Raw genomic sequence first — 27,882 nt, 5'->3', positions numbered from 1 at the left:
ATACATTTGGTGAGCGGCAAATGGAGAAAAATGGAGGGTAGTTACGCGATTGTCTTTCATTTCGGCGAGGGGGGGGGAAAAACTGTGGAGGTATCCCCCCCGTTAGGGCCGGCTTTTAGTCTCAATCTGCACCGCGCGTCCCTCTTTTCCTCTCTCTCTCTCAACCACTATCTTTGAACAAATGGGCTGTGAGGATGGACTCGTTGTGAAATTAGTATACTCACGGAGAGGACACAGAGAAAGGATTATGTGAATAGCCAGTAATGAGCTCAAAGTGCCAGTGTGTTTGGACCGGGCTCGCCTGCGTGTGAGAGGAAATGGCACCGCGAGCGACCTTTTTTTTTTTGCTCGAGCACCTGGCGAGAAATAGAGTCGCCCCTCTCTTCCATCTGCAGTGTGTGTGTGTGTGTGTGTGTGTGTGTGTGTGTGTGTGCACTGAATTAAGGAGGAATTCTGCATCTAAAGATCGGCTTTACTTACATTTATTATATATTTTGTGAGCACCATTTTCACACTGTCAGGTCGGTGCTAAAAGTGTTGTTTTGTGCTGCTTCTGACAGCGTTTTTAAAAATACACAAGAGTGTTAAGTGTGTTATACAAGCCTGGAGGGTCTGAGGTCAGATTTAATGTCTTGTGAAAAATGTTTTATTTAAAAAAAAAAGAAAAAAGAAAAAGCCTTTTTGTGAGTGAAAGACTGAATCCTTGGCGCGGATAATGCATTTTTTCTGTAACACCTGCTTGTAATCTTTAAGTATTCACTTCAGGAAAGTCATTCAGCCTTAATTATAGGCAGTAAATTGTGTTGTGTTTGTCTGTCGGGCTTCCTTCCTCCGCTTTTCTCGACCCGTTGCTACTTTAAGTTGGTTTTACTTTATCTGTGAAGGGAACAAAACACGGATCGACCGCTCAAAGCTGCAACTTGTGTACAGAGGACTGCGAGAGTTTATAGAAAATGCAACTATTTATTAAAATCTAGTCAGTTCTTTAAAATGTAGATTATATTCAACGTGGCAGCATCTGCATTTCAAGTCTACGCGTTTAGCGGATGAGTGTATTTTATTCTTTTTTCTCGGAGGGTTCAATTCGGATGATTTACGGTCTGAAAATCTAAATAATGATGCAGTCCAATGTAAATATATGATGTTATCTTACTTTTAAATCCTGGTTTTCCACCTTGATGGTATATTTCAGGGTGGCGTTTCCATCATTAAAGGCTGCTGTGACCGACTGCTTCCATCAGCGGTTTAATATCTTCACGTTTCCTTTCGTCGCCGCTGATCTGCATTTTGTTTTTCTTTTATTCCTTCAAGTGAGCAACAACAGGAGCTGCGGCCTTATGGACTACCATTAATTCATCTGGTAATCATTGTAATTGCTCTCTTTCGTATTAAAATGATAATCTATACAACTCAGCAATGGACTGGTGGCAGGTGGCTAAATGTTCATTTGGTGATTCACTGAGAAAATAAATAACGGAGGACAAGCCTGTGACAGGCGCGTGAGGAATCATTTTTCAATAATCTGCCACGCGTCATGGCAGGAGACGCCGGCGCTGACAGCATAGATGAAATATTTGCCGCTGTTCTTTGTTTTAATATGGGAGGAGACCGGCTCAGATGGAAGCGATAGTGTTTCACGTCGATGCGTTTTCTGGGCAGGAGGCTCGAACACATTCGGAGCTCGGAATTAAGGCCGCGAGACTCCGAGCAGTAAGAGCACGTTTTATCTTTCCGCGAAAAAAAAACAAAGAGGTATCCGCTGAGCGAACTACGGAGGAGTGAATCTCGATGCTTATCATATAAAAGCACTTTCTAGGCCTAAATGGTTTTTCTTTTAGCTGTTCTCATCCGGCACATAATCCAAGTAGAAGACTTTGTAATCAGTCATCATTGTGCTGTGTGACACCGGCGTGTTGCTGATGAATGATCCCCTCCATGCTGCTCGATTGTTGAGGTTCTCACCGAGGGGAGCTGTGGGGTTTTTCTTTCTTTTTTTCATATATATATATATTTATTTATATATTTGACTGTGTCCTGTGCTTCCACTGGGGCTGTGATGGGCTTTTGGAGAGGAAACTAGCAGCAACTGCCTCCCTGTTTCCTGACTGAAGGTGGCTGTGGGGAAAAAGGGGGAGTGCAGAGCTGGAGATTTATAGCCTAGAGGGAGATTGATTAGTGCCGTCACTAGCCCTGATGTACGGTTGGCAGTCTCTCCCTCCCAACCCATCGCATTTGCTCGCACACACACACACACACACACACACACACTCGTGCAGCTATGCGGTTCAACACACAACTACGCATACATCCAGACACTGCTGAGTCCCCCAGGCCTCTCCTGACAGTCCCCCAGAGCTGTTGCATGTTAAGTTGTAGCAGACAGACTGCTGTTTTCTCAGCATTACCATTTTTTCTTTTTTTTTTTGCTGTCCATAGATAACGCCATCAATCACCACATACACACTGCCCCCGGAAGGAATGTGCCTGAGTGTCGCTACTTTCTGTGTGAGCCTGTGTGTTTGTTTTGAGGACGGTCTCGTAGACGGGAGACGCGGTTGAATGGCTGTGTGGATACGCTGTTTGAAGCTGCGGAGTGACTGGCCCGGACTGTGCTCTGAACCCGTGTCAACCGTGCTGCCCCAGTGCAGGTGTGTGTTTATCATTCAGCACGCAGAGCGGAGCGGCGGGCAGCTGTAGGCATGCGTTCCCAATTAAATCCTGGGTGAGAAACCGAGCCCATCTAGCCCGGAGCCGGCTCCCGCCGGCTTACCGGACGCGGCCATGGAGCTTTGACCTCGAATCACGCCTGCTCAACTCACTCAGTGTTCCTTTTTTCTTTCTCTTTTTCTGCTCCAGGTTGGCCGCAGAACTCCCCCGGCTGTAGTAGTGTGCCCACCTCGCCATGCTGGCCTGTCTGCAGAGGAGGCAAAACCCTCCACCCCAGCACCCGGTGTGTGCCAGCAAGACCCTGGAGCCCCCGCAAGCCCTCGGACGGAAATGTGAGTTAACAGAGCGTCAGGGAGCGGCGGGGGTCAAGAGTTCGGCTCGGACTGAGAGAGAGGCTTGTGTCTGTCGTTTGTGTTTAACTCATCAGTCGCAGTGAATGATGGAAACGGGTAGTTAACCCTGACTGCGAATGCGCGGAGGAAAACAGACTTTCCGATGTGTGTTGTTTGTCGCCGCGTTCTCTCGCCACTCTGAGGAATTCTAAACAGTTCCACTCGCTCTGCACTTAGACCTTGGATTGCCGTGTTGTTTGGCTACTCATTGTGAGGGGGGCTGTTTAGCTGTGCTGATTGTGCAGTCGTGGCAACGGGGCCCGAAACAGACAGTGTTTAACGTGCCTCGCTGGCCCTGGGTGACCCTGAGGGTCTGTAAACATTTACAGTGTCTGGCCCTGGCTGTGCCGGCCGCCTGTAAAGCATGACAGCTGCTCTGTTTGCTCTCGGAGCACCACCCTCTGTCCACTCACAAAATGGTGTAAAGGGACAGAGATGAGCCAGGGCTGAAAACTGTTACAGAGCTGGCAGAACTAGTTCCAGCCAGTTTGGGATTAGAGAGCGCTGCAGCAGTCGGGCATCTGGAAGGTGAATTCCTCCCTAATATTGTCGAAAGCTTTTTGGATAAGTCTTTCACAGCGAGAGTCTGTTTTCTGACGATGGGAAGAAAAATGGTCCTTCCTCCTTATTGAACACTGCGAGAGTCTTTAGTGGCCTTTGTTTACATGGCAGGCCTACAAGCTTCCTCAAGCCGATTAAAAGGAGGGGGATGGAGAGCAGGGGAGCACGGACCTACCAGTTTTTACCTCAGCTTAGAGGGGCTTAGCGGGAAATGCAGGTTCTGCGCTTTTCATCAGTGAGACATTGTGTCAGGCCTGTAACCCGTCCAGTGAAAGGCTCTTAAAGAGCCTCGGGTTCTGGGTGAGGAAATGAGGCGCTGCCTGTGTTCTCTCTTAGCTCTTTACTGGCCAATTAGCTACTTCTCGGCTCAACATCACACTCCAGTCGCCTCCTACAGAGGAGAGGAGAGTCACGGACAACAAGGTGCCCGGGTGTTACCTCCGTCCTCCGGTGCTGGACTCGTTGTTGTTGCTGGTCTGTATGAGATGTTTCGCATTGGAGCTGCGTAAGTGTGTGCGAAACACGGAGGGAACAAGACAAGAGCTCCGGTTGCATTTGGATTGGGGGGGGGCAGCTCTTAAGCTGAGTGGGGGTTCAACTGGGCTCGCTAATGAGCTTTCAGGGAGAGGTGAAGTGAAAGGGAGGAACAAAGAGGAACTGCGCAAAATAGAATTAGAGAAGGTAAAGATGGAGCGGGAAGGGAGAGGAATGGAAGGGAGTCCTCGACAGTCGTCTTAATCGATTCTCTCCTTCCAGTTTCGCAGGATTAGCCCACTTCCTCTCAGGGTCCTTCGTCGAGGAGAAGCCGGTGGGAGTCGGTGCTCGAATCAATAGAGAAAAAGAACAGTCTCCAGTCTTCCCTTTTGCCCTCCCTCTCGCTGACCCTCTCCCTCTCTCCATCTCCCCCCTCTCTCTCTCTCCCCCCCCTCTCGCTTTCTCCACCTGTTAAATCCTTTGATTGAAAGACTACCACAGCGACTGACTTGAGGTTCATAATGAGGATGTTTGAACATAATAGCCTCCTTTCTGTCCTTGGAGGGGGGTGGGTGAGGGGGTGAGGCGGGGGGGGGGGGGGGGAGCAAGTGTTGGATTTCCACCACTGTGCGGCTCTTGGCCTCAATAAGGCATTTGTTCGCTCGGGCCCAGAAGGGGTGCAGAAAGGCAGACAGTGGGTCTGGCTGCAGGAGTGGGCACACTCGGGTCACCATGCTGAGCAGGTCCCCATGATTGATTGTTCGTGGCCCGGTTTGTGCCAACGTGGAAGGGGGCTGTGGGTAAGGTGACCTGGGCTCTCAACAGGAGGCTGAATACGAGAATACTCCCCTCAAAGAGAGACAGAGCGAGTGAGGGCGCAGGAGGGGGATTACCTGGCAGTGAGGCAGAGGTGAGCTTTGTCATTTGCATCTGCTGTCCTTTACGCAGAAGTAGTGTGTGTGTGTGTGTGTGTGTGTGTGTGTGTGTGTGTGTGTGTGTGGACCGGAGTGGCAGAGCAGTTGGGATGAGAGGGCGAGGAGGGTTTTAGAAAAAAGAAGCCCCTGCATGCAGATGCCGAGTGGCTGCACAGTTCATTGATGCGACTCCCATTAAAAATCCCTCATACCCTCAATAAAAAAGGACTTAACTGGCTCTACCATCAGCTGGAAGCGTTCAGATCGGCTCGCCAGACAATCAATTTCCCCCAAGCGCACAGAGCTTAGCGGGAGAAACGGGAGGCGGAGAGCGGGATGTTTCCATTATCACAGCCCGCTCTGTGTCTGGACTCGGGGGGGGGGTGGTGGTGGGAGGGTGAGGTACTGTAGAGCGGGGAGAGAAAGGAGGGAGCGGCAGAGGGAGGTGGGGAAAGACAGACAAGTGGAGAAGAGAGAGAGCAAGAGAGAGAGGGAAGCAGAGAGGGAGACAGAGAAGCTGGCTTTTCAAAAAGCCATTGACCGCCTGCCCTTAAAAATATCATATTGGATTAGCCTCACAGAGGCGGCCTTTTGATATTTTTTTCTTTGGCCGTAGAATTAAAAGGAGTGCAGAGCATTACTTGAATTATAAATCATAGGCACTTGCTTTCACTGCGCCCAAATTCCGCGCATATGTGGCTGCACTCTCGAGCGCCAGCCCCTGTCATTTTTAATTAAATCCCCCCTTATGGGTGACATTTGTAGCTTGCCCCCTCCTCCGTCCTCCCCTCCACGTCTCTCTACCACTGCCCTAGATGGAGACATGAAAGGCAGAGACGGCGGCGGAGCCAGGGCCTCTCATCGTGTTTTGCCCCAGAGAGAGGGCACCCATCCAGACAGATGAGAGAGAAAAGACCCTGCGAGGGGAGAGGGGTGAATGGATGCCACTGACCCTGGCCACCGTCAGCCGGCGGCGAAACCTCCCTCGCTGCCCATCCCTCTGCTTGATCGTTGTCCTCCACTTTGAGTCTGGCGGTCCAGGGAGCAGGGGTGAGCGTCGAGGCAGCCCCGCTCCTGGAGAGGAGAGGGAGGTGTGCCAGGCCGGTGATGAGTAACACCGAGATGGCTGGACAGGAGGCCCAGCAGCCCCCCACCGCTACCCTGTCGGCCCAGACAGCAATTACTCTGCCACATGTCAGCTGAAGAATAACCAGTCCAGAACCCCCCCCCAATTGACGGGTTAATGGGAATAATTCCGCCTGGCCATTTTCCAAAATAATATCTTTTCAGATTTCAGCAGGTTTTCATTTGTTTATTCATTACTCACATTCGTGTCAGCCGTGACATTTTCTCAGAATGCCATTGTCGCGCTGGGCGTGCACGTTTGTGCTCTTTATTCAGACCAGTTGAAGGTTCTGCCCTGGTTAACCACACAGGTGACTGCCACTCCCATATTTGTCCTGTGATTGGGTCAGGCTTTGGGCTAAACCTGGGTGTTCCCTCCTGTGTGAAACCCCAGCAGGGCCTGGCTGCAATTCAAACGCACACGCACACACACACACACACAGAGTGATCTAGCATACTTTTGGTTGCATTGCAATTATGTATGTAACCCTAATTAGGACAGAAACTATTTCACACCATCATGAATGCGGCTGTGGTGAAATCAATTTTAGAAAACCAGTTTTGTCTCCAATCAGCCGGTGTGAAGACGAGACTGTGCGACGTGCGGCAGCGGTTTTCTCACATGTGCAAACACATATAGACACCGTAAACACCTCGCACACCTGCCGCTGTAACCCTCTGTGACACCACCCAGGAGGCCCGAGGTGCCAATCAGCGAGGTGTCGATGAAAAGTTCCCAGAAGGCCCGATATCCCGGGTTCATGCTGTGTCAGGTCGGGTTCGGCACTCTTCCAGCCTGAACGACAGAGACAGCCTTGCCGTGTCACACACAGCCTCGGGACATGACACGGAGGTTCACCTGGGGATTGTAGTTTTCCTAATAGCCCTGTGCCTCTGCAGGCAGAGCTGCCAGAGCCATTACTTTGCCTTTGCTCGTTGCAGCTTCTCCCCCTAAGCCACGCTTTCCAGGGGAGCGGGAATACGCTCAGGTGACGACCTCCGGCCACCTCTGTTCCGCTGTTGTCTGAGGCGGCGCCGGACAAAACAGGGGAATTAGCCGGCCGTATCAAATTGCAGCGCAGGAGGGGAAAAAAACAACAAAAAAAAAACGTCCAAGCTTTTCCAGTTGAATATTTAAAAGTGGTCATGAGCAGCAGCAGAAATAACAACCTTTCCCCTGACTGCCTCTGTACCCTGGAGGCGGGGAGGGAGGGAGGGAGGGAGGGTGGACTGGAGCTGTGGGGGAAAGGGGAATGGAGACGGAGCGAGGGAGAGAGAATCTGCATGCACTTGACCTTTTCCCACTGATTGAACTAGCTCGTTTCTAACTCCCATTTGGAATTCCGCAGAGTGCCCACAGAGACTGTCATTATTCCACAGTGTGCAGCAGGGAAGCAGAGGTCAGGAGGTATTTTTCATAGTGAAAGGTGATTGACAGCTATCCAGGGTCTCGCCTCCTCCTGAGCGCCTGTTTATGCGATCTCATTCTGGGGATCTCTGTTTTTTTTTTTCACGTGAAATGCGTCATTCGCACTTTTATCTCAGCGCCGCATTGCAAAAAATTCAGAGCGTCGCGATGAGCGCTTCATTTCAGAGGGGCGGTCATGTGATATCGTTCGCACTGGTCTTACCTCATGCTTACTACAGACTCTCCTCTCTCTCCTCTGTCATGTTGGCGTCTCAGCGCTGGCACACAGAGGATCATTTCCGGCTGGTGGCGTCCCACCGAGCCATGCCTTCCCTCTGCCCTCTGCCTTCTGCTGCGAACACGGGGGGCGAAGCAATCTTACTGCCTTGGGAGGTGAGCTTGAGGAAGAGGGGCTCTGCTGTAGTTTTGGTCACAGCGGGACTTGGGTTGAAAAACAGGCTCCTGGTTCCAAAGCCTCCAAGCTGGCATTTGGGCGTCCCAGGTGCAAGGCATCGACGCCCTCTGTCTTCGCCTGCCAGCGAGTGGGGGCGGGTCGGGGGATTGTGGGCGAGGGTACAGAGAGTGTCCGCGGTCCCTTGCTGTCCCACAGGAAATGACACGCAGCCTGTGCCATCTCCGAGCCGAGCCCACCGCAGGCCGACCGCGAGAGTAATCAGGAGGTGTCGCACGTTGCTGGCATGCTCCGAGTGGTCTCTTCATTACAGAACTCCAAAGGAATAAAATAGGAGTTTCGGTCCAAAATTTGGGGTTATAAAGTGTCAGGGGAAAAAAAGTCCCTTTTATAAGCAGATATGCCTGACTTTATTTAGTCTGTTTCTATCCAGTCACTTCATCCCAAATCATCAAGAAATTGCAGCATATTTAAAAGTCTGGATATAAAATTTTATGATATCTTAAATGTCTGCGAAAAATTAATGTGTTTTGTTTGTTTTGCAAGTATAAAAAGTCTCTCAGCAGACACTCAGCAGGATTTAATTTGTGGCCACATCCATCTACCTTTTCTGTATCTGATGATTAGAACTAATTTGGTAAATTGGCGCTCAGATTTTAACCTCCGGGCCACGATTGATATTCACAGGAGGTGGATATTGATCGTCGTATTGTTGCCCGCCGTCTCCTGTAAAGATCGGCGTTACGCCGGGAACATACAGATTAAAACTACACGGTCGACTTTTCGCTGTTTTTTTTTTTTTTTGGTCCGAACCGGTCGTGAACTTGCACCAGATTTTTAATAGCATCCCCGGCTGCGGTTCTTCAGTCTGCTCTAATACTGCGGAGGCTTTGGCTCGAGGAGGCATGGGAGTGCAAACTGACCACAGCACAATGTTGAAATCATCGCTCCTGTGGGACATTTTACTACAGTTCCTGTGGTCCGCTCGCCAGGCTCGTTCTCATGGAGGCCGCTCCTCACATGAGCTGGTTGCGTCATCGTTTCTGGGTTTTGAAAAGTGATGAATCACAGTCGCTTGGTTATTGGTTCGGGGGTTTAGGGTGTGTCGGCGTGCTGACCCCTGGTTGCCAGTTCTAACTCTGGACATCCAGCGCTTTGAACAGATTTCCAACAACCACTCTTCACTGACTCTTGACCTTGACTGGTTAGTCTATAAAATCAGGACTGTATTTGCATGCCGCTTTTATTTAATTCTTTTGCTTAGAAGTGAAAATGTCATTGTACCTTCTGCAGTCTGTGATCCAGAAAGATGTTTCTCAGCGGCAGAATCTGGAGAGGAACTTACAGAATAATCGTACAGTTATCAGTTATTATGTTTCCCAACGAGTGGATGAAAATCAAAGTATATTCATTAAGAAGCATTAAAGATTCCAGCTTAAAGCAAAACCTAAAATAAAACACATTGCTTCTGTTAAATCGCAGCCTCCACAACTCCCCTGACAGATCTTTAAAGATGTTTCATCTTCCTGAAAACTTTCCCATTTATGTTTCCTTTTTCCTCCTCTCCTCTCCTCTCCTCTCCTCTCTCCTCTCCTCTCCTCTCCTCTCCTCTCCTCTCCTCTCCTCTCTCCTCTCCTCTCTCATTGGCATGTGTACTGCAGCCGAGTGCCTTGTTGTCTGTGCAGTGTTAAATATTAATTGGGAATCAGTGGAGGACTTGTCTCCTAAATGATAGAACAGAAGGGCCCAGGCTTGCCTCAGGCAGCCTGCAGGCGCCTTTCTTCTTCCATTTACCTGCAGGCCTGCGCACCAGCACTTCCTCCAGTCTGACAGGCCTGCCCAGGCGCCTCCAGCCTCCCCTCATCTCTCCCACTCGCTCCTTTTCTTCCTCCTCCTCTGCTCTCTGCACTGGCTCCTTCTCTTATCTTCTCTGTGTGCGCTCACAATCTCTACCTCTGGGGCCCTTTACTCCAAACCTGTGTGTGCGTTTGTGTTGTTGCCGTGTCCATTTGAGTTTGTGCATGACTGTGAGCGCCGCTTGCTCTCGGCTGTACATGCAGCCCTTTGAGAAAATAGTGTCACAGCGTGGCATATTCTCTCAAAGACAGGACGGGGAGCGCGCAACATAAATCTTTCAGGTCAGGATTTTTCGCTTGTTGTACTTCTCTCTTGGCTCTGTGTCCTGCATCGCTCTCTGCCTCATCACCGAGTGGTTTAATCTCTGCTTCTTCCTCCCCCTGATGTTTTCCCATAACCGGCCACCCAGTTTGTCTGTCTCTCTTCCGCGAGCCTCCCTTTGTTCGTCTCTATCAGCCGTGTCATCCGGAGAGGTGTGCTGAGACAAAACAACTGGCAGCAGCTGCTTTCGGCTGGCCTGGCCGGCTCTAACTTGTGGATGACCCTTTCTGGACTGAGTTGATTAAGCCGCGGAGGATTTGTTTTGGAAATCGCAGCCGTCTGACCCGTTGTTTTGTGCGTTCGCTCTGGAGCGCGGCCTTCCACGAAGGTGCAGTGGGGGTATATTGTGAAGCGGCTAGGGCTGGATGTGAAACGGAAAACCCTGGAGAAGGAGGAGAGGGCAGCAGAGAGGCAGGGATGTAACTGGAGGAGAGCTGGGGGTGGGGTCGACTTTGATGCCACAGGAATGAGTTCACAGGCTCATGAGCACAGGCCTAATCGCACATGACAATATCGGCTGGTGTGCCAGTCGCAACGCATAACCACCCCGCTGCTTGTGCTGACTCGGGGTATTTGCTGATAAAGCTCTGCTTTCTAGACCATGCTGTATGCACAATGAGGGTGGCCCGGGCAGGCCCGAGGGCTGGCTCATCGCAGGCAGCCCACAAACCAGGGGGGTAGGTCCCCCCCCCCCCATCCATACAGAACTGTGCACTACACTAAGCCCTTTGGCCAGACTTGATTATTAAACAGAGAGCAGTTTTGTGATGAATATAGTTATTTTTTTCCATTTATAATCTATTATGTTGCCCATCCAGGCCCCATAAATTATTGCAAATGGAAAAGAGCCTGGTGGTGAAACGCCTGAAATGAGGTCGTGGCTGCGTTCACAGTGTGAAATATTCAGGGTTGATATTTTTTTCTATTGAAATGCCGTCTCTCTCTCTCTCTCTCTCTCTCTCTCTCTCTCTTCTTTTTCTTTTCTTTTTTTCTCTTCTTGGCTGTCATGGGAACAAACATGGAGCTCGTTCTTTTTGTTTGGTCGTTTTGTTTATGGAGCGCAGTCTGTAGGGTGAGTTAAACATGTTGCCCCAGTTTCTGTGTTTGTGTGGCGCGCGGGTGTCCCACAAAAGGCCTGACATGGCTACTGCTGGCCTGCATTCCTCTGTGGCTCAAAGAGGGCGCAGACTATCCTGCCGCTGGTGTTGTTTTTCCTGGACAGTCGGCCCGGACCATCAGTAATTAACGCGTGCGGGTATCTCCTCCATCGAGTGCCACGTTCTCTTTCACGCGCGCTCTGATTTCTCGCGACAGAGTCAAAGGCGTAGACGATAAGACGTCTGCCTGAATGTCTTTTACCTCTCTGTCTTCCTTTAGTGCTGATAACGGTGTTTTTAATTCCAGAGAGAGGCAGTAGGTCTGCTGTGGTGGTGCCTGTGGTGTTAATGGGGCAGGAATGCAGGACAAGTGCTTTCCCACGCTGTTAGTTTTCTTCTGTCGGGCGCGTTTGAGACGAGGCTCTGGGCCGGCTAGGCTCTGCTAATGCAGCCAGAGTGCAGACAAATGGAAAGTGACACTTGTGTGTGTAGAATGGTATTTGTGGTGACGCTTTGACTACAGATAATAAAGTGTTCGCCCTGAGGTGATTTCGCCCGGCAAGCACCCCAGATGAAACTCACTTACTCAGGGAGAGAGAGAGAGAGAGACGGAGGAGACAGAGCAGGGGGGGGGGGGGGGAGGAAGAGACGAAGAGGAGGGATGAGGAGACTGAGAGGGGTGCGATGAGATAGTGAGGGAGGATGAAGAGAGAGATGAAGCAAGAAAGACGAGGCAAAGACAGTGAGGAGAGGAGGTGGAACAGAGAGAGCGGCAAAAAAGAGCGAGAGACGTGTGGAAATTCAAGCGTTTGTGGTTTCTCAGCGTTCGGGAGTCGCAGAGATTTTTGTCCTTTTGACTCCAGTTAATTATAACCGCGTCGTGTTTCATCGCAAACCTCTTGGAATTAAAAAAAAAATTAGAAACGAAGATTTATGCACGCTAACTTTGTTAGATTTTTGGATTTACAATGAATGTTTATCAGTGTGAATAGAAAGGATGTCGGGTTCAACCGAAGGGTAAACAATCAACTGTTGTTAGCTGGATCTGCGAGTGTGTGTCTCCCTGTGTGAGTGTGTGTGAGTGTGTGTGTGTGTGTGTGTCTGTCTGGCAGGCGGGCCATGTGTACAGAGGAGTCCTTCAGGATCAATCAATTCTCAGTAATTTCCCCCACAGCCCATAAAAAGCCAGGTCTGTCTGGAAAGGAGCATGAGGTTGCCACATCAAACCAGCTAATTAATTTTCATGGCTGATCCAGTAACATCTGGCTTTAGAGATAAATTCTAACGAGGAAATGTAAACATGACAGTGACCCGGCGCTAAAATATTTCAATTTTCTTGTGAGGAAAACCTCGATTATGGAAAACCTAATTGGCTCGTTCTGATCCGACACGTTGTCCACGGCGGGGGTTAAACACGCATGTGTGACAGTCGTAATATTAATAGACAAACACGCTGAGCTGAGAGGGAAAGAGGATCTCGGTGTTTCGTCTTATCTCTCCGTCTCGGCGTGCTGAGAACCAAGCGCGCACGTGCGGCGCCTCGCTGCAGGCTACCTAAATGACCTCATGCTGCAGTCTGTGTGAGGAGGAAGCCCAAATTAGGCTCTCAATTTGGTGTTTCTTCCATCTGCTTGTGCAGGAAATAGATAGATTAAATCTTAGATGAGATTGGGTTTAATGAAATGAAAGATTAGATTTGGGAGTTTTTGTCCAAGTTTTTTTTTTAAATCTCTTTTAATGATTAAATCCATTTTTTGACATGGTGCCACGTCTGCGTGCCTGTGAAGGATCAGTGTGCAGATTGCTTTAACATTCTCATTATCCTCTTTGCTATTTGCGAAACATGTTGGCAGGTTAAAAGCCCAATATGTGATTGCAGTGTGGCAGCCGCCCGTTTGGGGAAAAAAAAAAAACCTTGTCCGGCGACTGATTTGATTTCCGCGGTGATTCATTCGATCAGAAACGTCTGACATTTGATTCACACGTGCGTGACTTAAATATAAGGTTTGTTTTTTTTTTTTTATTTAAAATGTTTCTCAGAAATTACAATCGATAGGTTGGCCTCCTCAGAAATTAAACGTGAAGGTTTTGGAGAAGACACTTTGGTGAGGAAGACATTTTTCTTTCCCCCGCTCTCTTTTCGATATGCATTTGTTTGATGATTATGATGACACAGGCAGCCGCCAATTCAGACGGCTCTATCCTCTGAGAAATCATTGCGGTTTGATTTTTATCTTTGCAATTATAGATAGCAAAGGCCTGACAAATAATTGCCTTGATTTTTTCTCTCTCTCTCTCTCTCTCTCTCTCTCTCTCTGTGTGTGTGTTGTTGCACAGAAAATCAACCTTGAGATGAACAGAGGGAGATGAGTGTTCCTAAAAATGGCTTTTCTGATATCAAGCAAGCAGCAGGGTTCCCTTTCCCCTAACGTGCACTTGAATTGATTAGTACTCTGGCTGAGGGCATATTCAACATGTCTGCCCCCCTGCAAGGCGGCTCTATCCTGTTGATCACTGGCTCATACATGTGCCTCCTATGCTCCCGCTCTCCTCAGGAAGCTCCTGTGGGGCGCTGAGGCTTTGATTGACTGGCGGCCGAGTCCACAGGACGCCCCTATTATTATCATCTCTACCTCTGCAGCGGGGCGGGGGGCTATGTCCAGGGGGTCTGGCCGACAGCCCCTGCTTTGTGTGCCCAATAGTCAATTAGAGGCAGCGCACTGCCGGAGACGAGTGGGATGCGGGGTTAATTGCAGAGGACCAAACAGCTGGCTCTATCAGGGCCCATTGTGTTTGCAGCAGTTGTCACGGCAATTGAGGCCTGGCTGTAATCGCTGACTAATCAGCCCTGTGCCAGATGACACCTCCATTAGCACAAGGCAGGTATTGTTCAGGACGCGAAGCTGCCTTTAGCTCCCCCCTCTCCGCCTGCCTGTCCTTTTTTTTGCAGCAGCAGCAGCCTAACGGAGGCGGGGAGAGGATGTCATAGACCCTGATCCTATCTGCTAAGAGCTCGACAATGGCTGCAGGTCAAGGGTCCCTCCGTGGAACAATGCAGCTGAATGTGACCTTTTCTGGGCTGCAACACATCCCACGGGTCAGACTTTTGTCCAAGCTGAGGAATTCTGATATGAAGGACCGTTTCCAGCCGTGAAATATTAATCTGAATAACTTCAATTACAATGAGGGCAAAGTGTCCATTAGTGCGGGAATGTTGCACAAGGTTGTGGAAAATGTAGCTTCCCGCAGGCTCAGCGGCAGACCTGCAGAACAAATACTTTGATACCGTACCTTTGTAGATTTTTAAGATATCTGTACTTTAGTTGAGTATTTACAAAGTATTTTAATTTGACTTTCTACATTTTAACACAAATTGAAACTAGTTTTATTGCATTTGAGGGGAATTGTATCGATCATTTCTTGACAGTGATTCTACCTTTCGAGTTCAACGGTCTTTGATATGTGTTAATATGACGCGAGGTCCAGTTAGCTTAGCACAGAAACGGCCGGTAGAAATGTAGAAATGAGGGATACTTTTATACTTTGAGTACATTTCCAAACCTGTGCTGTCTCACTTTCACTTGAAGTTGACTCAGTACTGTTTACCTTTTCCACCGCTGCTCATTGCTCGCTTGCAGAATAGTTGAAGCACCCTCAATTTGAATCCCTTGTTGCGTGCATTTCCTCCTAAAAAAAGACTCCAAAAGAGTCTGGGAACAAAGGTCCAGCGCACGGACTGTAGCTGTGCACGCAGGTTGAAAGGACACATGATCGGTGCAGCAGCTAATGTCCTCTCTTGGCTAACCGTCCCTCTCGGGGGGGAAATGGCTCCCAGCGATGGAGGCTGATGCTGGACTGAATCTGACCCCGTGTTTTTCTTTCATCTTTCTGGTTAATCTGCTCCTGTTGTTTGCCCTAACCTCATCACAGACGGCTGTGTTTGTTTGGCCGAAGTTAATGTGTACTACGCGCTCGTTGTTCTGCAGAAACTTAATTGCAGTTCGGCCTAACGGTCCTCTGCCTTCATTTAAACAAGCACTTTTTTTTTTCCCCCCCCGCTGCTCACCAGCGTACGCGGTCAGAGGGGATCAAAGCGTGCGGTAAGTGGGGATACGGGCTCGCAGGAGTGAGTGAGTGAGAAAATGCCAAGGGCTTTTTGATGTGTCGGAGCGTTTTCTCCACTAATAAGAAGAAACTTCTCCAACCTGCTCATAATTTTAGAACGCTTGCAACGCTAATAAATGGGAGCAAGGGCATTCGAGGCAGTTCTCTCCGATTTTTTTTTTTTTCTTCCTCTGCTTATTCATTTAAACCTCTAATTAAAATGCAAAGCATTCTCATGGTCCTCTGGATTTGCTACTGCACTCCTCGCTCAGCCTCTGACTCCCTATCTCCTCTCCTTTTTTCTCCACTTCCCCTGCTGCCCTCCACCCCCCTCCTCCTTCCTCCTCTCCTCCCTCCACCTCACCTAACTCCCTGCTCTCATACCCGCTCCGGCTGCCTTTGCTTCTTGTGATCAACACAATTTGACCTCTCACTTGGAAGAAGTGCACGGAATTTAATGGATTTTTTACAGTCTAATCTAAGCAGTTCCCTCTTTATTGCTGTTTTGTACCCAGTGGACCTCATCTTTACCAGACACCACCCCTCCCCTCCCCCTCCCACCGCCCGCACCACCACCACCTCCTCCTCCTCCTCCACCCTCGCACCAAGAAAATTAGTTCATCAGAATTCAAAATGTACTGCTGGCTAATTAAAGGAGTGTTAATTGAGTGTTCAGAATTGGGTACCCCCTTCACCAAATGCACACAGACACACACACACACACACACACACACACACACACACGCCTGCATACACAGAAGCACACATGCAATCACAGTGACAGCACGGGGTACACCAAGGACGTTGCGCTCGGGGAGTTTCATGCCAATCAAAAATGGAGAGAAAGGAGAGTGCCCATCCTCCGAGTGAAATGGGATTTCTAGATCATATCATGGCCTCGTGCGGCTCGGTCCGGCTCCGCGCTGCCATGTTATCCTATCCGAGCCTTTCGCTGTCTCTGTCTGACCACTGGAGAGTGTAACGCCGCGCAGATAGCCTCTCTCACTGCGTGCATCGTGCTAATGAGGGGTGGCATTTAGAGATGTGCAGCTCTGACACATGGGCATTGTGTGCCAGGCGCTGGGTGATTAAGGACGAAGGTCAGCCCATTAATTGCCTCCCTGCCATCTCTCCCTCCCCGGCGCGTGATCTCTCAGAACTAATGCATGTGTTTGCCGGAGCTTTTATCTCATCTCCAAACGCGGCACAATCATATGCCTGGTTTGTTTACATTCCTTTCATGTGAAAGTTTTTTTTTTTCTCGCCTGCTTATTGTAAAAGCAGCACCAGCCCAGGTTCCCCTGTTCATTTGCTATAAGCTGTTTCATGTGCATGTGAGTGCACATAGCCTCCTGCTCTCGGGAAGGGAAAAAGCATATTCTTCCATCCCCAGGGGAAATAATTAATCCTTACAAGGCTGTCGCATGTCGAAATGAAGCGAGTGTGAAGCATTTAGCCCAGGAGGCATTGCAGGCTGTCGCCCGCACAGGCACCTGTTGTTGTCCCTGCCCTACATTTCATGAGAGAGCGCTGAGCAGAGGATAACAACATGCTCCACTGATGGCAAATGAGACACACAACTGCACATGCAGGTTTGTGTGTGTGTGTGTGTGTGTGTATGTGTGTGTGAGTGTATGTTTTTGCAATTTCTTTTTCTTTTTTTTTTTTTGATGTTGTTATCATGCATTGTGTTTGCATGCCCGACCACGCTGGAGAGTGTGCACAGGTGCAGGAAACCCCCTACCTTATGAGGAGGTGAGGGCTCGCACAAAGGAGGCAGAGTTGGCTGCTTCAGAGCTGTTTATCAGCCGGCACCATCTGTATGCTGCTGCTCATACTGTAGCTATGATCTACTGCAGCCTAAACCAATAAGTCACAGAGCGCCAGCCTAAAAAGAGACTCTCTCCTTTAACCTCCATGTCCTCACTTATAGACTTGCTGCTCTGGAGGAGAGAGATGTTGAGACCATCAAACACACAGTGTGTATTTCGGTGTGTGTGTGTACGAGAGTCAAATTACACCTCGGTCTGTGGCCATGCTAACTGTAATCAACTTTGCTATAAAAATTTATACCATGGAACTTTTTTTAAAGAGGAAGCTGGAATCAGAAGCATCCAGATGCTCATTTGCCTCCTCCTCCTCTTCTTCCTTTATGCCTGTGGGTTCTAATAACCGGAAGCCTTTGTGGAGCTGAGATGGGTTTTGTAGGCCTGAAAGGCCTCTAATCCCTGTGGCCTGTGAAGTGTGAAACCCTTTGATGCCAGGTTGGTGTGCCAAAGGCTCTGCCTATTGACAAACAAGGGCCAAGCTGGGAAAAGACGGAGGGAGAGGGCTTTCTCGTCTCTTAGAAGAAATGCAGGCTCAGGCATGGAAAATATGGACTCAGTCAGAGAGAAGGAATAGAATTAGCCACCCTTTAATGAATTTCCTGGCTGTTTTTATAGTTTTTTTTTTCCTCATGTGGCAGTAATTAGGTGGATTGATGGGCATATTGCAGCTGGGGGCTTGTAGGGGCAGCAGGGTACAGGCCCTTGATATGCCTGAAAGCCAAGTATCTTTCCTCATTTAGACCATGTGATGATCAAAGACAGGGGTTTTTTTTTTTTTTTTTCGCCCTCATGTAAAGAAGATCAGAAAAAAAATTGCTGCCGTTCCATTTGCATGTGGATCAGCAGTGTGCTTTGAAATGAGCATGTTTTTCTCCTCTGAGCAAATGAAATAAGTCTTCTGTCAGTTTTCCTCTGCAAGTCAAAACATCAAAGCAAATGGCACTGCTGTCACCGGGGAAGCTCGGCTCTGCCTCAGTAAGGCTGGTTAGATCTAAGATAGGCCGGCCTGGCACACTCAGCCCGGCCCATTAGGATGGCACCAGGTTCCCTCTCTCTGATTAAAAGGAAGTCATTAAAGCCGGGATATTTTTTTTTTTAAATTTCAAGTGTAGAGTTTCTGATTTCGGAGAGAGCGTGTTTGTCTGCTGCGTGGACCAAACCAAAATCTGACTTGGTGATAGTCTGCTGTTAAACTCCCAATTTATTTTCTTTTATGATATGGATCTTGTAGATTTTAATCATTTTCACAGTTGGAGACCCACAGGGCGGCTGAAATGAACTCCCCATGCTATCTGTAATGGGAGCAGAGAAATGAGAATTGTGACTACTTGGCTGTGGAGTCTCTTTTAAAATGATTTTGCAAATCGCAAAGGAAATGGAGTGAGTCCTAGTCACAGGCTGCGCCACGCAGACGCCTTAGGTTCGCCAGGACGTTTGCTGACGGCACAGTTGGGGCAGTTAATTTCTGTGCGTTTTTGTTAGCTTTTGCATGAAAATGTCATTTTTGAAGGGGTTGCAGTCATTTGTGGCAGCTGATATATTGCTTGTAAATTGAGTTCTTTTCCCGACCCCCCCCCCCCCCGCCACCACCACCCTTTTTGTTACACTGAGCTAAGTAGCCATGAAATTGCCTGAATAATGTCGTTTAAATCCAATCTCACCGCGGCCCCTCACCTCCATGCCCAGCCCCCAAACAATGACACATGGCGGGGTTTTTAGAAATTGCCATTTTCCTGTTTGCCACCTCGATTCACAATGGCCAAGCCTTGGTTCATTGAGCGAGGGCCATTGCTAGACTCGCTCGCCACGTTCGCCGCTGAATTGAATTTTGGAATTGGATTGGTGTCACATGGCAGACATATATGGCAGCTATTTACATAGATATTAATAGCAGAGTCTTTGTACCTGCCTTTTGTCTGTCCTGCCATGTTCCATCTTGTAGATGTTTACTAAAAACATGTAATAAGAGGCAACTGCATGAATTCAGAAAGCGTCTTTTTGCTCCTCTGTGTTCATCATTGAAACATTTCTTCAGTCTAACAAGGACAAACCGTTGGCACGTCTTGTGTTTGAATTATTTGATCACAACAATAATGCCTTTCTGTCTTTTTTTAAATGCTTTCAGCATGTGTTCATCAGCAAACCAGTTCTTCAGTTTTATCCTTGGCCAAGTTTGCAGAAAGCAGCTCTCCAGCATTCTTGACTCGGCTCTTGAGCTAACCTTAACCAGGCTAGTTATTCCCTGTGGATGGTTAATTGTTTTGTTTTTTTGGTGAGGGCCTCTTCATGTACGCCTGGATAGAATAAATGTGGAATTTCTGTGGCCAAGAGTGAGACCTAGTAAGTGATACCACTTATAAATCTCCAATGTGCCAGTGCAATTAAACAAGCTTTTTATCCCCTCCCCTCCATCCCTCCTTGCCTAGAATCCAAGGCTAACCCAATTCAATGCTAAAGAGAGTCCGAATTAATTTCACAATGGACTGATTTAACAGCGCCTAAGGTACCAGGCTTTGACAGAATGAGTTTTTAAAAAGATCCATTTGTCTAGGGATGAACTTCCACAGGAGGGTGTGAAAATGAGATGGAAAGAAAGCCTCAAAAGGAGGAGGGAGGGATGGAGCATAAATGACTGTCAGCCCTGATTTACACTTTGCAGACTCTGTTTGGGTTCTTCTGCCGCTTGCACCTGGTTTTATTCACCAACTCCTGCGGATTGCTGACATTTCTCGGTCTGCTTTGGATGTAGTCACTGCGACGCTGCCAGGTTTCACTGTTGCCACAGAGTAGTGGTTATTGCAATTGATTGATTGTTCTGACTTTGTGGCTGCCATTGCTGTCGGCTCCTTCGATATTTCTGGTAATTACACTCCTGGTCTGCTGTTCTGTTCTCCTACACATGCAGCCATCTGTGTTTTTAGTTGTTGTTTTTTTTTTGTAATCTCGATGATTCATTTCACTCATACTTTTCTCTCTGTTTGTCTTGCAGGTGAGCTGGTGGTGCCCACGCATTCCCCGCGTTACCCCACCGCGGCAGAGCTCGATGCCTTTGCTCAGAAGACGGCCAGCAACCCTCTGTCCATCAAGATCTTCCCCACCAACATCAGGGTTCCCCAGCACAAGCACCTTAACCGGACTGTGAATGGATATGACACCACAGGGCAACGCTACAGTCCCTACCCGCATATCCACACGGGGGGATACCATGGCCTGCTTGCTATCGTCAAGGCCTCCTCATCGTCGTCATCATCGACATCCACCTTCATTCCTTCCAAAGGTGTTCTCAAAAACTCTGAAGGTAGACGGACTAAGCTCTCTCCAGCCCACATAGCTGTTGCCCCGTACCCACCCCCTAGTAGTAGCACTTTAGCCAGTGGCCACAGCCAAATGGTATACCACACTGGGCCCTCAAAGCCTCCAGAAGGCCCCGGACTATCGGTTCCCCCAAATGTCACTGTAGCTGGCTCAGTGATTCCTGTAACAGGGGGCCGAGGCCTGGCCCTGCCCGCACAGTCCAACCTCCCCTCCATCCAGAGCATCATCTACCAGATCAACCAGCATTGCCAGGCCCAGGCTCTGCAGCAGGTGTGCCAAGGAGCTGCCACGGCACCCTCAAATTCCAGTCCCTCCAAACAGGGCACAACTGTCATGGGGCTCTCTTCTAGCTCCTCAGGCGGAGGCTACGTGGTAGGAATGGGCCCCCAGGCTAACATGGTGTACACAGGACCCGGGCTGCCGGCTCAGAACGCAGAGGCGATGAAGAACGGCATGTACGCAGATGGTATGGACTACATCCTTTGGCAGAAGCAGCATCAACACCACCAACAACAGCAGCAACAGCAGCAACAGCAACAGCTCCGCATGTACAGCGGAGGTAGCGGCGGAGGGGGCGCCGTCAGCAAGTCCCCCGAAACATGTGTTCCAGGGGGCGGGATTATGGCGGCCCCAGTGTCCTCCTCTTCCTCCAGACCTTACCACCTGACAGTGAGCGCCAACGGAGGAGGCGGGCTGGACAAGGTCAGCTCCTCCCCGTTGAACTGCGTGGGTATGCATGGGAATTTCTCAGTGGGTCAATACTTTGCCCCGCCGTGGAACAGTGTGCTGGTGACACCTGACAGTGACTGCTACAACCCCCAGGAGCTTTTGGGCACCTCCACAGGAGGGCCGGCCACGGGGCACAGAGAGATGGGCTACCCCCATCACCATCACCTCTACCACCACCACCACCATCATCATCACCCCGCGATAGACAGCGGGGGAGGTTTGTGCTGCAGCCTGCCCAGCAAGAGCATGTGCAACACGTCCGTGCTGAGCAGCAGCTTGCAGTCTCTGGAGTACCTGATCAACGACATCCACCCGCCCTGCATCAAGGAGCAGATGCTTGGCAAAGGCTACGAGACTGTGTCTGTGCCACGTCTGTTGGACCACCAGCATGCACACATCCGCCTCCCCGTTTACAGATAGAGGGGGACGAAGAGGAGAATCAAGAGTTGTTAAATTTGTGACGAAAATCAAAGTTAAAGAACACAAATGTTTTTTTTGTTTTTTTTTCTGGGTACAAATTGTTGAGAGTGGCACCGCTTTAACTAGTGTGGGAGCTTATAGAGAGGAGCAGTTGTTGTGCTGTGTGACCCGCTAAAGGTTTGGTGGCTTCGAGGCAGATTTCGTGGGAATCCCAAATATGAAAGGTGGTAGCGATTGCCAGCGGGAGAGGAGAGAAAAAAAAAGGGATTTCAAGATTCTCCAGATGTTACATTGTGTGGTTTGCCAATAGGAATTTTGGATTGATTTATATTGTTTTTCTTCAGTTTTTTTTTTTTTTTTCTTCTTGTTGTTGTTTTACTTGCCTGAACATTTTTCGATGAGAATCATAGGTTTTGACATCAAGTGCATACGCCACTCGTTTTCCCCCTCCACCTCCCCCCCCCCTTTTACCCCCCTCCAAATACTAAGGATGAAGCTACTGTGTAGGTTGTCACTGAAATGGTCTTAAAAAAGGGCCGAAGTTTAGGGCTGCTCTCAAAATCCAAAACTCTGTAAACACACACGTAGACAAACACATACAAGAAGTACTGGTGACGTAAAGGAGACTAGAAACAACAGGCAGTACTCGGGCGGGTACGTACGAGGATCATGAGGTCGAATTAAAAGGATAGTACGATATTAGTTATTATTGCTGTTATAATTGATACATAAATTGCACTGCTTGAATCTTGTTAACTTTGAAGTTTGGAATTGGGTAGTTTGGATATGATATATTTAAGAAACTTGAAAAACTTGAACCTATTTTTTGTTGTTTTATATATTTGTAGGTATATTATATGCATCGGCTGCTATGGGGAAAAGTGTCTCAAATGCTTTTTTTTTCTTTTGTTTTTTTGTTTTTTTTCCACTTTTTGTTTTCATGATTTAAATAATTCCTCCTCAAGCTGATGTGCAGTCTCTTATGTCTCCTGGTGTAAGGCATAGTCGCTGCTTTGGTTCTGTAAGAACCCGGTCGGAGAGAGAGAGAGAGAGCTCTTTTTTTTTTTTTTTTTCCTAACCAACACTGGAATCTACAATAAATCTTGAAATACTTATTTAAAAAAGAAAATGTCGCAAAAAAACAAAACAAAAAAAAATCCATGAAAAAGAAATGTTACAATGAAGAATGTGACTGGGAGGTTACCTACGTAACCTTACGTGTATGTTTATGCGTGTATGTGGCTGAGTGCATGCGCGTGTGTGCTTTTTATTTAGTTTGTGTTCTTCAAAATCCTCAGACTTTTTTTTTTTGTTTGTTTCTTTTTGTTTTTTTTTTCAATTGTGTCATTACAAGATTTCTAACACCAAGACTGAAAAAAAAACCCAACTGCTTCACCAGTCCCATGAACATCATATCTGAGTAAATGTACAGGGGATATTTTTATTTTATTTTATTTTATTTTTTTGCAATTGGAGGCCCTAGATCTTCTCTGGAGCGCGAGTAGAGATTCTCACATGATTCCTGTACTTAACGTGCTACATCCCCCGGACTTCTGTCAGATGTTGTCATAAGGACAGAACGAGGTGGGAACAAATGGAAGTCCTATTTTTGGGGGTGCTCTTCATCCCTAATACTGCAAACAAAACAAAATGAAAACAATCAAGCCCTGTCCTCTGGCGTCAGATGAAATGAGGCGAGGCTCACTGCTCTCCCCCCCCTTTGTCCATTTCAGCCCCTGGTTGGGACTCATTTAGCCCGGGCCAGTCTTAACTTGATGATTCAGAGCAGTGAAATATTTATCATGACTGTGAGATTCCCTTGAATGTACTGCACTTAAATTACTGCAATGTTTTATTGCCTTGTGGGACTTAAGTGAAAGAGAAAAATTGGATCACTGCAGCAGTCCTCTGGTCTTAAATTAGCATTTCTTTTGTCCGTCAAATTTCAATGGTAAATTGAATTTAGTAACGGGAGAGAGAGAGAGAGAGAGAGACGGAGCTTTGTTGTGGGGAAATACTGGCATCAGTCTAGATTTATGAAGTGCAATTATTATGACTGTATTAACATTTTTTCTCTGAGCTTACACCAAAAAAATGTAAACTACAGTTGTCAATACATTCCCAATGTACCACATCCCCAATCCCTATCCTTCTTTTTTTTGTTTTTGTTTTGAGGTGTAAAATAAATTTCTTTAAGAATATATTCAGAAGCCACATCTTGGCTTTGAAGTCTGTCATTATTTTTTAAACGTATGTCCTCTAGAAGTCAGTTTGGGTGGAAATTGGGCCCCTGTTTCTGCGGCTGTGTTGGATCCACAGTGAGGCGCGACGTGTGATCCTGTAGCAGAAACAACCCCTCTGCCATTGAGAAAGGTGGTATATTTAATTGATGGTGTTCACACTTTGGCCATCCGAAGATTAAAGGATAGTCAGCGTTGTTGAGAAAACAGGACAGGATTTACCCGCGAACACTGGGGATGAAATGAAAAAGCAGGAAATGATGTTTCTTTGATCGTTTGCGCGCCATAAATAGACCCGTTCTTTCCCTTAAGATAACCCTCGCTTAATCTCGAGTACGAGCCTTAAATTGCGAGCTAATGGTGTTTGTAGACACGCTACTGTGTTTGAAGGCTGACAAAGATTTCAGTCGAAAAAAGAATACCGAGCCCCTTGGCTTAAATTTGCACAGTAAGCCTCCTTAACATTCCAGTGAAAATTCTTCATGTTGTTTCAACAGCTTAATACCCCAGCCACAGTGTGATTCCAGCATATTTTCTGTCTTGTAGAAATATTTTGACAGATTTACAGATACATCCCGTCCCTAAATCCCCTCCGTTTGGCTTTTGCATCCAAGCATTAAAACCCTGTCACATGATGTTGAAGTGAAGAGGAGACACTTGAGGCAGCAGAGTTTCTGGTGTCTGGCCTTTTCCCACCAGTGGAGGTCTGAGGCACCCGGCCTCTCTGCTAATGGGAATATTAGGTGACGCCTGTGCTGCTGGACACTGCCAGTGGAGAGTATTCATCCGCTCGAAAGGGCTGAAATCAAACCCTTTTCAAATAGCGAGGGATTTCCTATTAGGGGTACTGAGAGGAATGTGGCCGCGTTGAGCCAAGTTCAACTGGATCAGACGGGGAAACGGTGACACAACATAAAGCTTTTTTTGTATTACTTAGCGCAGATGCTGAAGTCAGTTCCATTCCAGTGGAACTGTACTGAACATAAGGTGGTATTTAGTTACTTTTACCATCTCTGCTGTGTAGCTACTGTACAGGCTCCAAGCTGTCTGTCCCTTCTGGTCCTTTACACACATTAATGAGCTCCTATTGATGGGATGCATCTCAGCCCTGCAACTCTGGTCCATTCCACTATTCCCCGATTTGGACAATGGACGCTTAGGCCATATTAGGATAATAGAATTAAATTTCAAATAGATTTGTGCCCTGAGCTGATCCAATGCGCGGCTCGCTCAGCTGCAGAGGCAGAGTGGCATATGGCATGTCATTATCTGAGCCCACCCTCCCCCTGTCCGGGGCCAACAGGGTTCAGCAGTGCTTAAACAAACTGAAGGTTAGGGCTGGCTGGCTGGCGTTGAAGGGGAGGACAGCAGGGTGGGGTGGGGTGAGGTGGGGTGAGGTGGGGTGGGGGGGGTCGCTAAATCACAGCGTCCACAGCGTCTATGAGGGCCTCAGCGCCGCACCATGGCGCCTGGGCTCAGAGGCCTTGCTTTAAAAAGCTGGGCTGTGTTTGATCGAGGGGATTTGTTTTCGGTTGGATTATACATGGTTGCTCCCTGCCTGGCTGAGGGGCCCCGTGCAATGTGACAGATCTCGGCGAAAGACAGAAAGAGGGAGAGGGAGAGAGAGATACAAGGGAGGGATTTGGGGTCAGAGAAGCCTCGAAGCATCAGTAATCAGGATAATTGCCATGTTCCTGGTGCTGGTTTCAGCCTCCCCTCTCTGGCTCTGCAGCCTCGTATTCAGATTCGAGCTCTGAGGAAATCACATTCCTTACTCAAAGACTTATTGTGCCTCATTTGACTAAATTCTACTAAGTGAAAGCTTCGTTTGTAGTTTAGCTTTTCGACGTTTGGAAATATATATTTCCGGCTGTGCTGCCCGGGAAATGACATATTAGACGATCCAAACGCCGTCCGAACGAGGACGTACTGATCTATAACATATCTCTGCGGCTACAGACTATCGACTGTTAACACGTTTTCAAGGGCAATAAGACATTCGCGAGGATGGCCCGAGGGCAGCGTAGAGGGGGGGAATTGACTTATGCCGGCTGTAAAAATCCCTAAGTAAATCCCAATAAGTCCGTGAAGACCCGGTGCAAAGGTCTCGTCGCATATTATGCACCTTAAATCCTGCTGAGGAGGAGGAAGGGGAGCGGGCGGCCCGGCTCTGAGCAGGGTCAGATATTTCCCTCTCACAACAGAGGGGACGGGAGGGATTGAGAAAATAAAGGCAGCTGCTCGCTCTGTAGAGTCTTGGCGCTGCTTCTCTAACATACAGATGACAGAGGGAGGTGGTTTGGGGGCGGGTGGGGTGGGGTGGGCTGACGTCCCTTCCTTCACCGCTTTGGTCAACCTCAGTCGTGTCCCCTGGCTGCCCTTGGGCCCCTGGGGCTCTCCTCTCAGAGTCCTTCCCGGCATCCCTCCCTTTGAGCGTCTGCAAGAAGATAGAGTCACGAGGCCAGTCCTCTCCATTTGGCTCCCACCTAGCAAGAAGATACTTTAATCAATAATACAGATGGTCCTGAGGAGGCTCGTATAGTCAAACCCCACCAGCCTTATAACCGTGTTGCACAGTGTCATTAAAGATTTGTTGTGTTTCGCCGCAGAGTCAGAGCACATCGCCGCCGCCGCCGCCGCCTCAGTTGCTCCCTGAATCCGACTGGATGGGTCACATGTGAGCACCGTACAATTTAGATATTGTTTTGAGCTTTTATTAAATGCAAAAAAAAAAAATACAAATAAAAATCAGCACAGATCATAAAATAAGTCAGGAACGGTTTTTTTCCCAAAGGCACAGTCGCGGAGCCAGCCGTTTTTTTTTTCTAAAAGGCGATGCAGCCGGTAGTAATTCCAGGAGCTGACAGCTTTTTTTTTTTATTTCGACTATGTATGTTCAGCTGAAAAAGCTTATGGCCTCCAAATATTCATCTAGTGTATGTGGCGGGTATATGTGTGTATCCAATCTAAACACAAAAGTCTGGGGATTTTGCTTTCTTTCTTCCTGTGTTTTTTCATTGTTTGTGTGGCTCTCAGAATGTTCCTGTGGACAAACAGGGCTGTTGTTTTTTTTTTTCCCCCCCCCCTCCCCGAATGATCTCAAATGCACCAACGCTGCCAAAGTCTGAGGGTGCCGCAACCTTGAGAAAATCATATATATGGAAATGGGAAATCTATAAAGCATCTCTCTTATTGTTCTCCCTGCAGTGTTTGTATTTATGTTTTAAGAATTGATTTTGTCTCCTCAGGATGAAAAAATGTAAAGAATACCTTGCTTTTTTTCTTCTTCTTCTTTTGTTTTTTTTTTTGGGAAAATGATAATATATGAGTCTTAGATTTCGAAATAAGAAGTCTGAATATGAAAAAAAAAAAAAGCTGTAAAATCCTTTAGTCGTGGGGGGTTTTCAACTTTTGAATGTGCCTACAGCCAAGCATCCCAGTGATTGCTTACCTTCTACCCTCCTTCTCCAGTTCTGCAATCTCCCCCTAATCTCCCCACAACCATCATCTTCAATTTGCTGAAACTGCCACTGTCCCCCCTCCTCCTCCTCCTCCTCCTCCTCCTCCTCCTCCATCCCAACAACCACGGTAGATATTTTGTCTGTTCCCTGCTTTTTGTCAATCTCAGGACTGAAATTTTCTTTATTTCAATGTAGATGGTTGGTTTTTCATTTGACCTCTCCTCTCTTATGTGTGATTGTTTGACATAAGTAAATAAAGCAGATGACTTCTACGCCTGTCGTGTCGCTGTGATCGCCCGCACACACTTTTTCTGTCTTCCTCTCCTCGCTGTGAAAAAAAGAAAAATCCTCTTAAATAATTTTTTTAAGACTCTGGACTCTTAAGTGTGGAGAAGGTAAGCATATTAGTCTTTCGGATTCACTTTGCACATCGCCGCCATATGCCAGCCCCGTACAATCCTGTTGTTCACTTGACCTTTTTCACCTTTTGCAGGAGTGTGTGTGTGTGTGTCCCCGGTTTACGAAGGGTTTGCGTTGTCCTTTGTGCTGCTGCAGG

General features: G+C 48.0%; 1 protein-coding gene across 4 annotated transcripts in view; it reads left to right on the top strand.

Annotated features, from left to right (window-relative positions):
- fam222aa (family with sequence similarity 222 member Aa) overlaps window positions 1–23,828 on the top strand; it is a 48,506-nt gene extending 24,678 nt beyond the window's left edge. For 2 of the 4 annotated variants that reach the window (XM_030417999.1, XM_030418001.1), the window contains exons 2-3: window positions 2,857–2,999; window positions 20,151–23,828. In XM_030417999.1, coding sequence (XP_030273859.1) covers window positions 2,903–2,999; window positions 20,151–21,625 — 1,572 coding nt within the window. In that variant the 5' untranslated portion in view covers window positions 2,857–2,902 and the 3' untranslated portion in view covers window positions 21,626–23,828. Of the gene's footprint in view, window positions 1–2,436; window positions 2,649–2,856; window positions 3,000–20,150 lie in introns of all 4 variants that reach the window. The other 2 variants (XM_030418000.1, XM_030418002.1) reach the window with 2 other exon arrangements.
- The last annotated feature ends 4,054 nt before the right edge of the window (window positions 23,829–27,882 follow it).

The sequence above is a fragment of the Sparus aurata genome, chromosome 5, assembly GCF_900880675.1.
Source record: "Sparus aurata chromosome 5, fSpaAur1.1, whole genome shotgun sequence".
NCBI lineage: Eukaryota > Metazoa > Chordata > Actinopteri > Spariformes > Sparidae > Sparus > Sparus aurata.
This window is presented reverse-complemented; position numbering and strand designations above follow the sequence as displayed.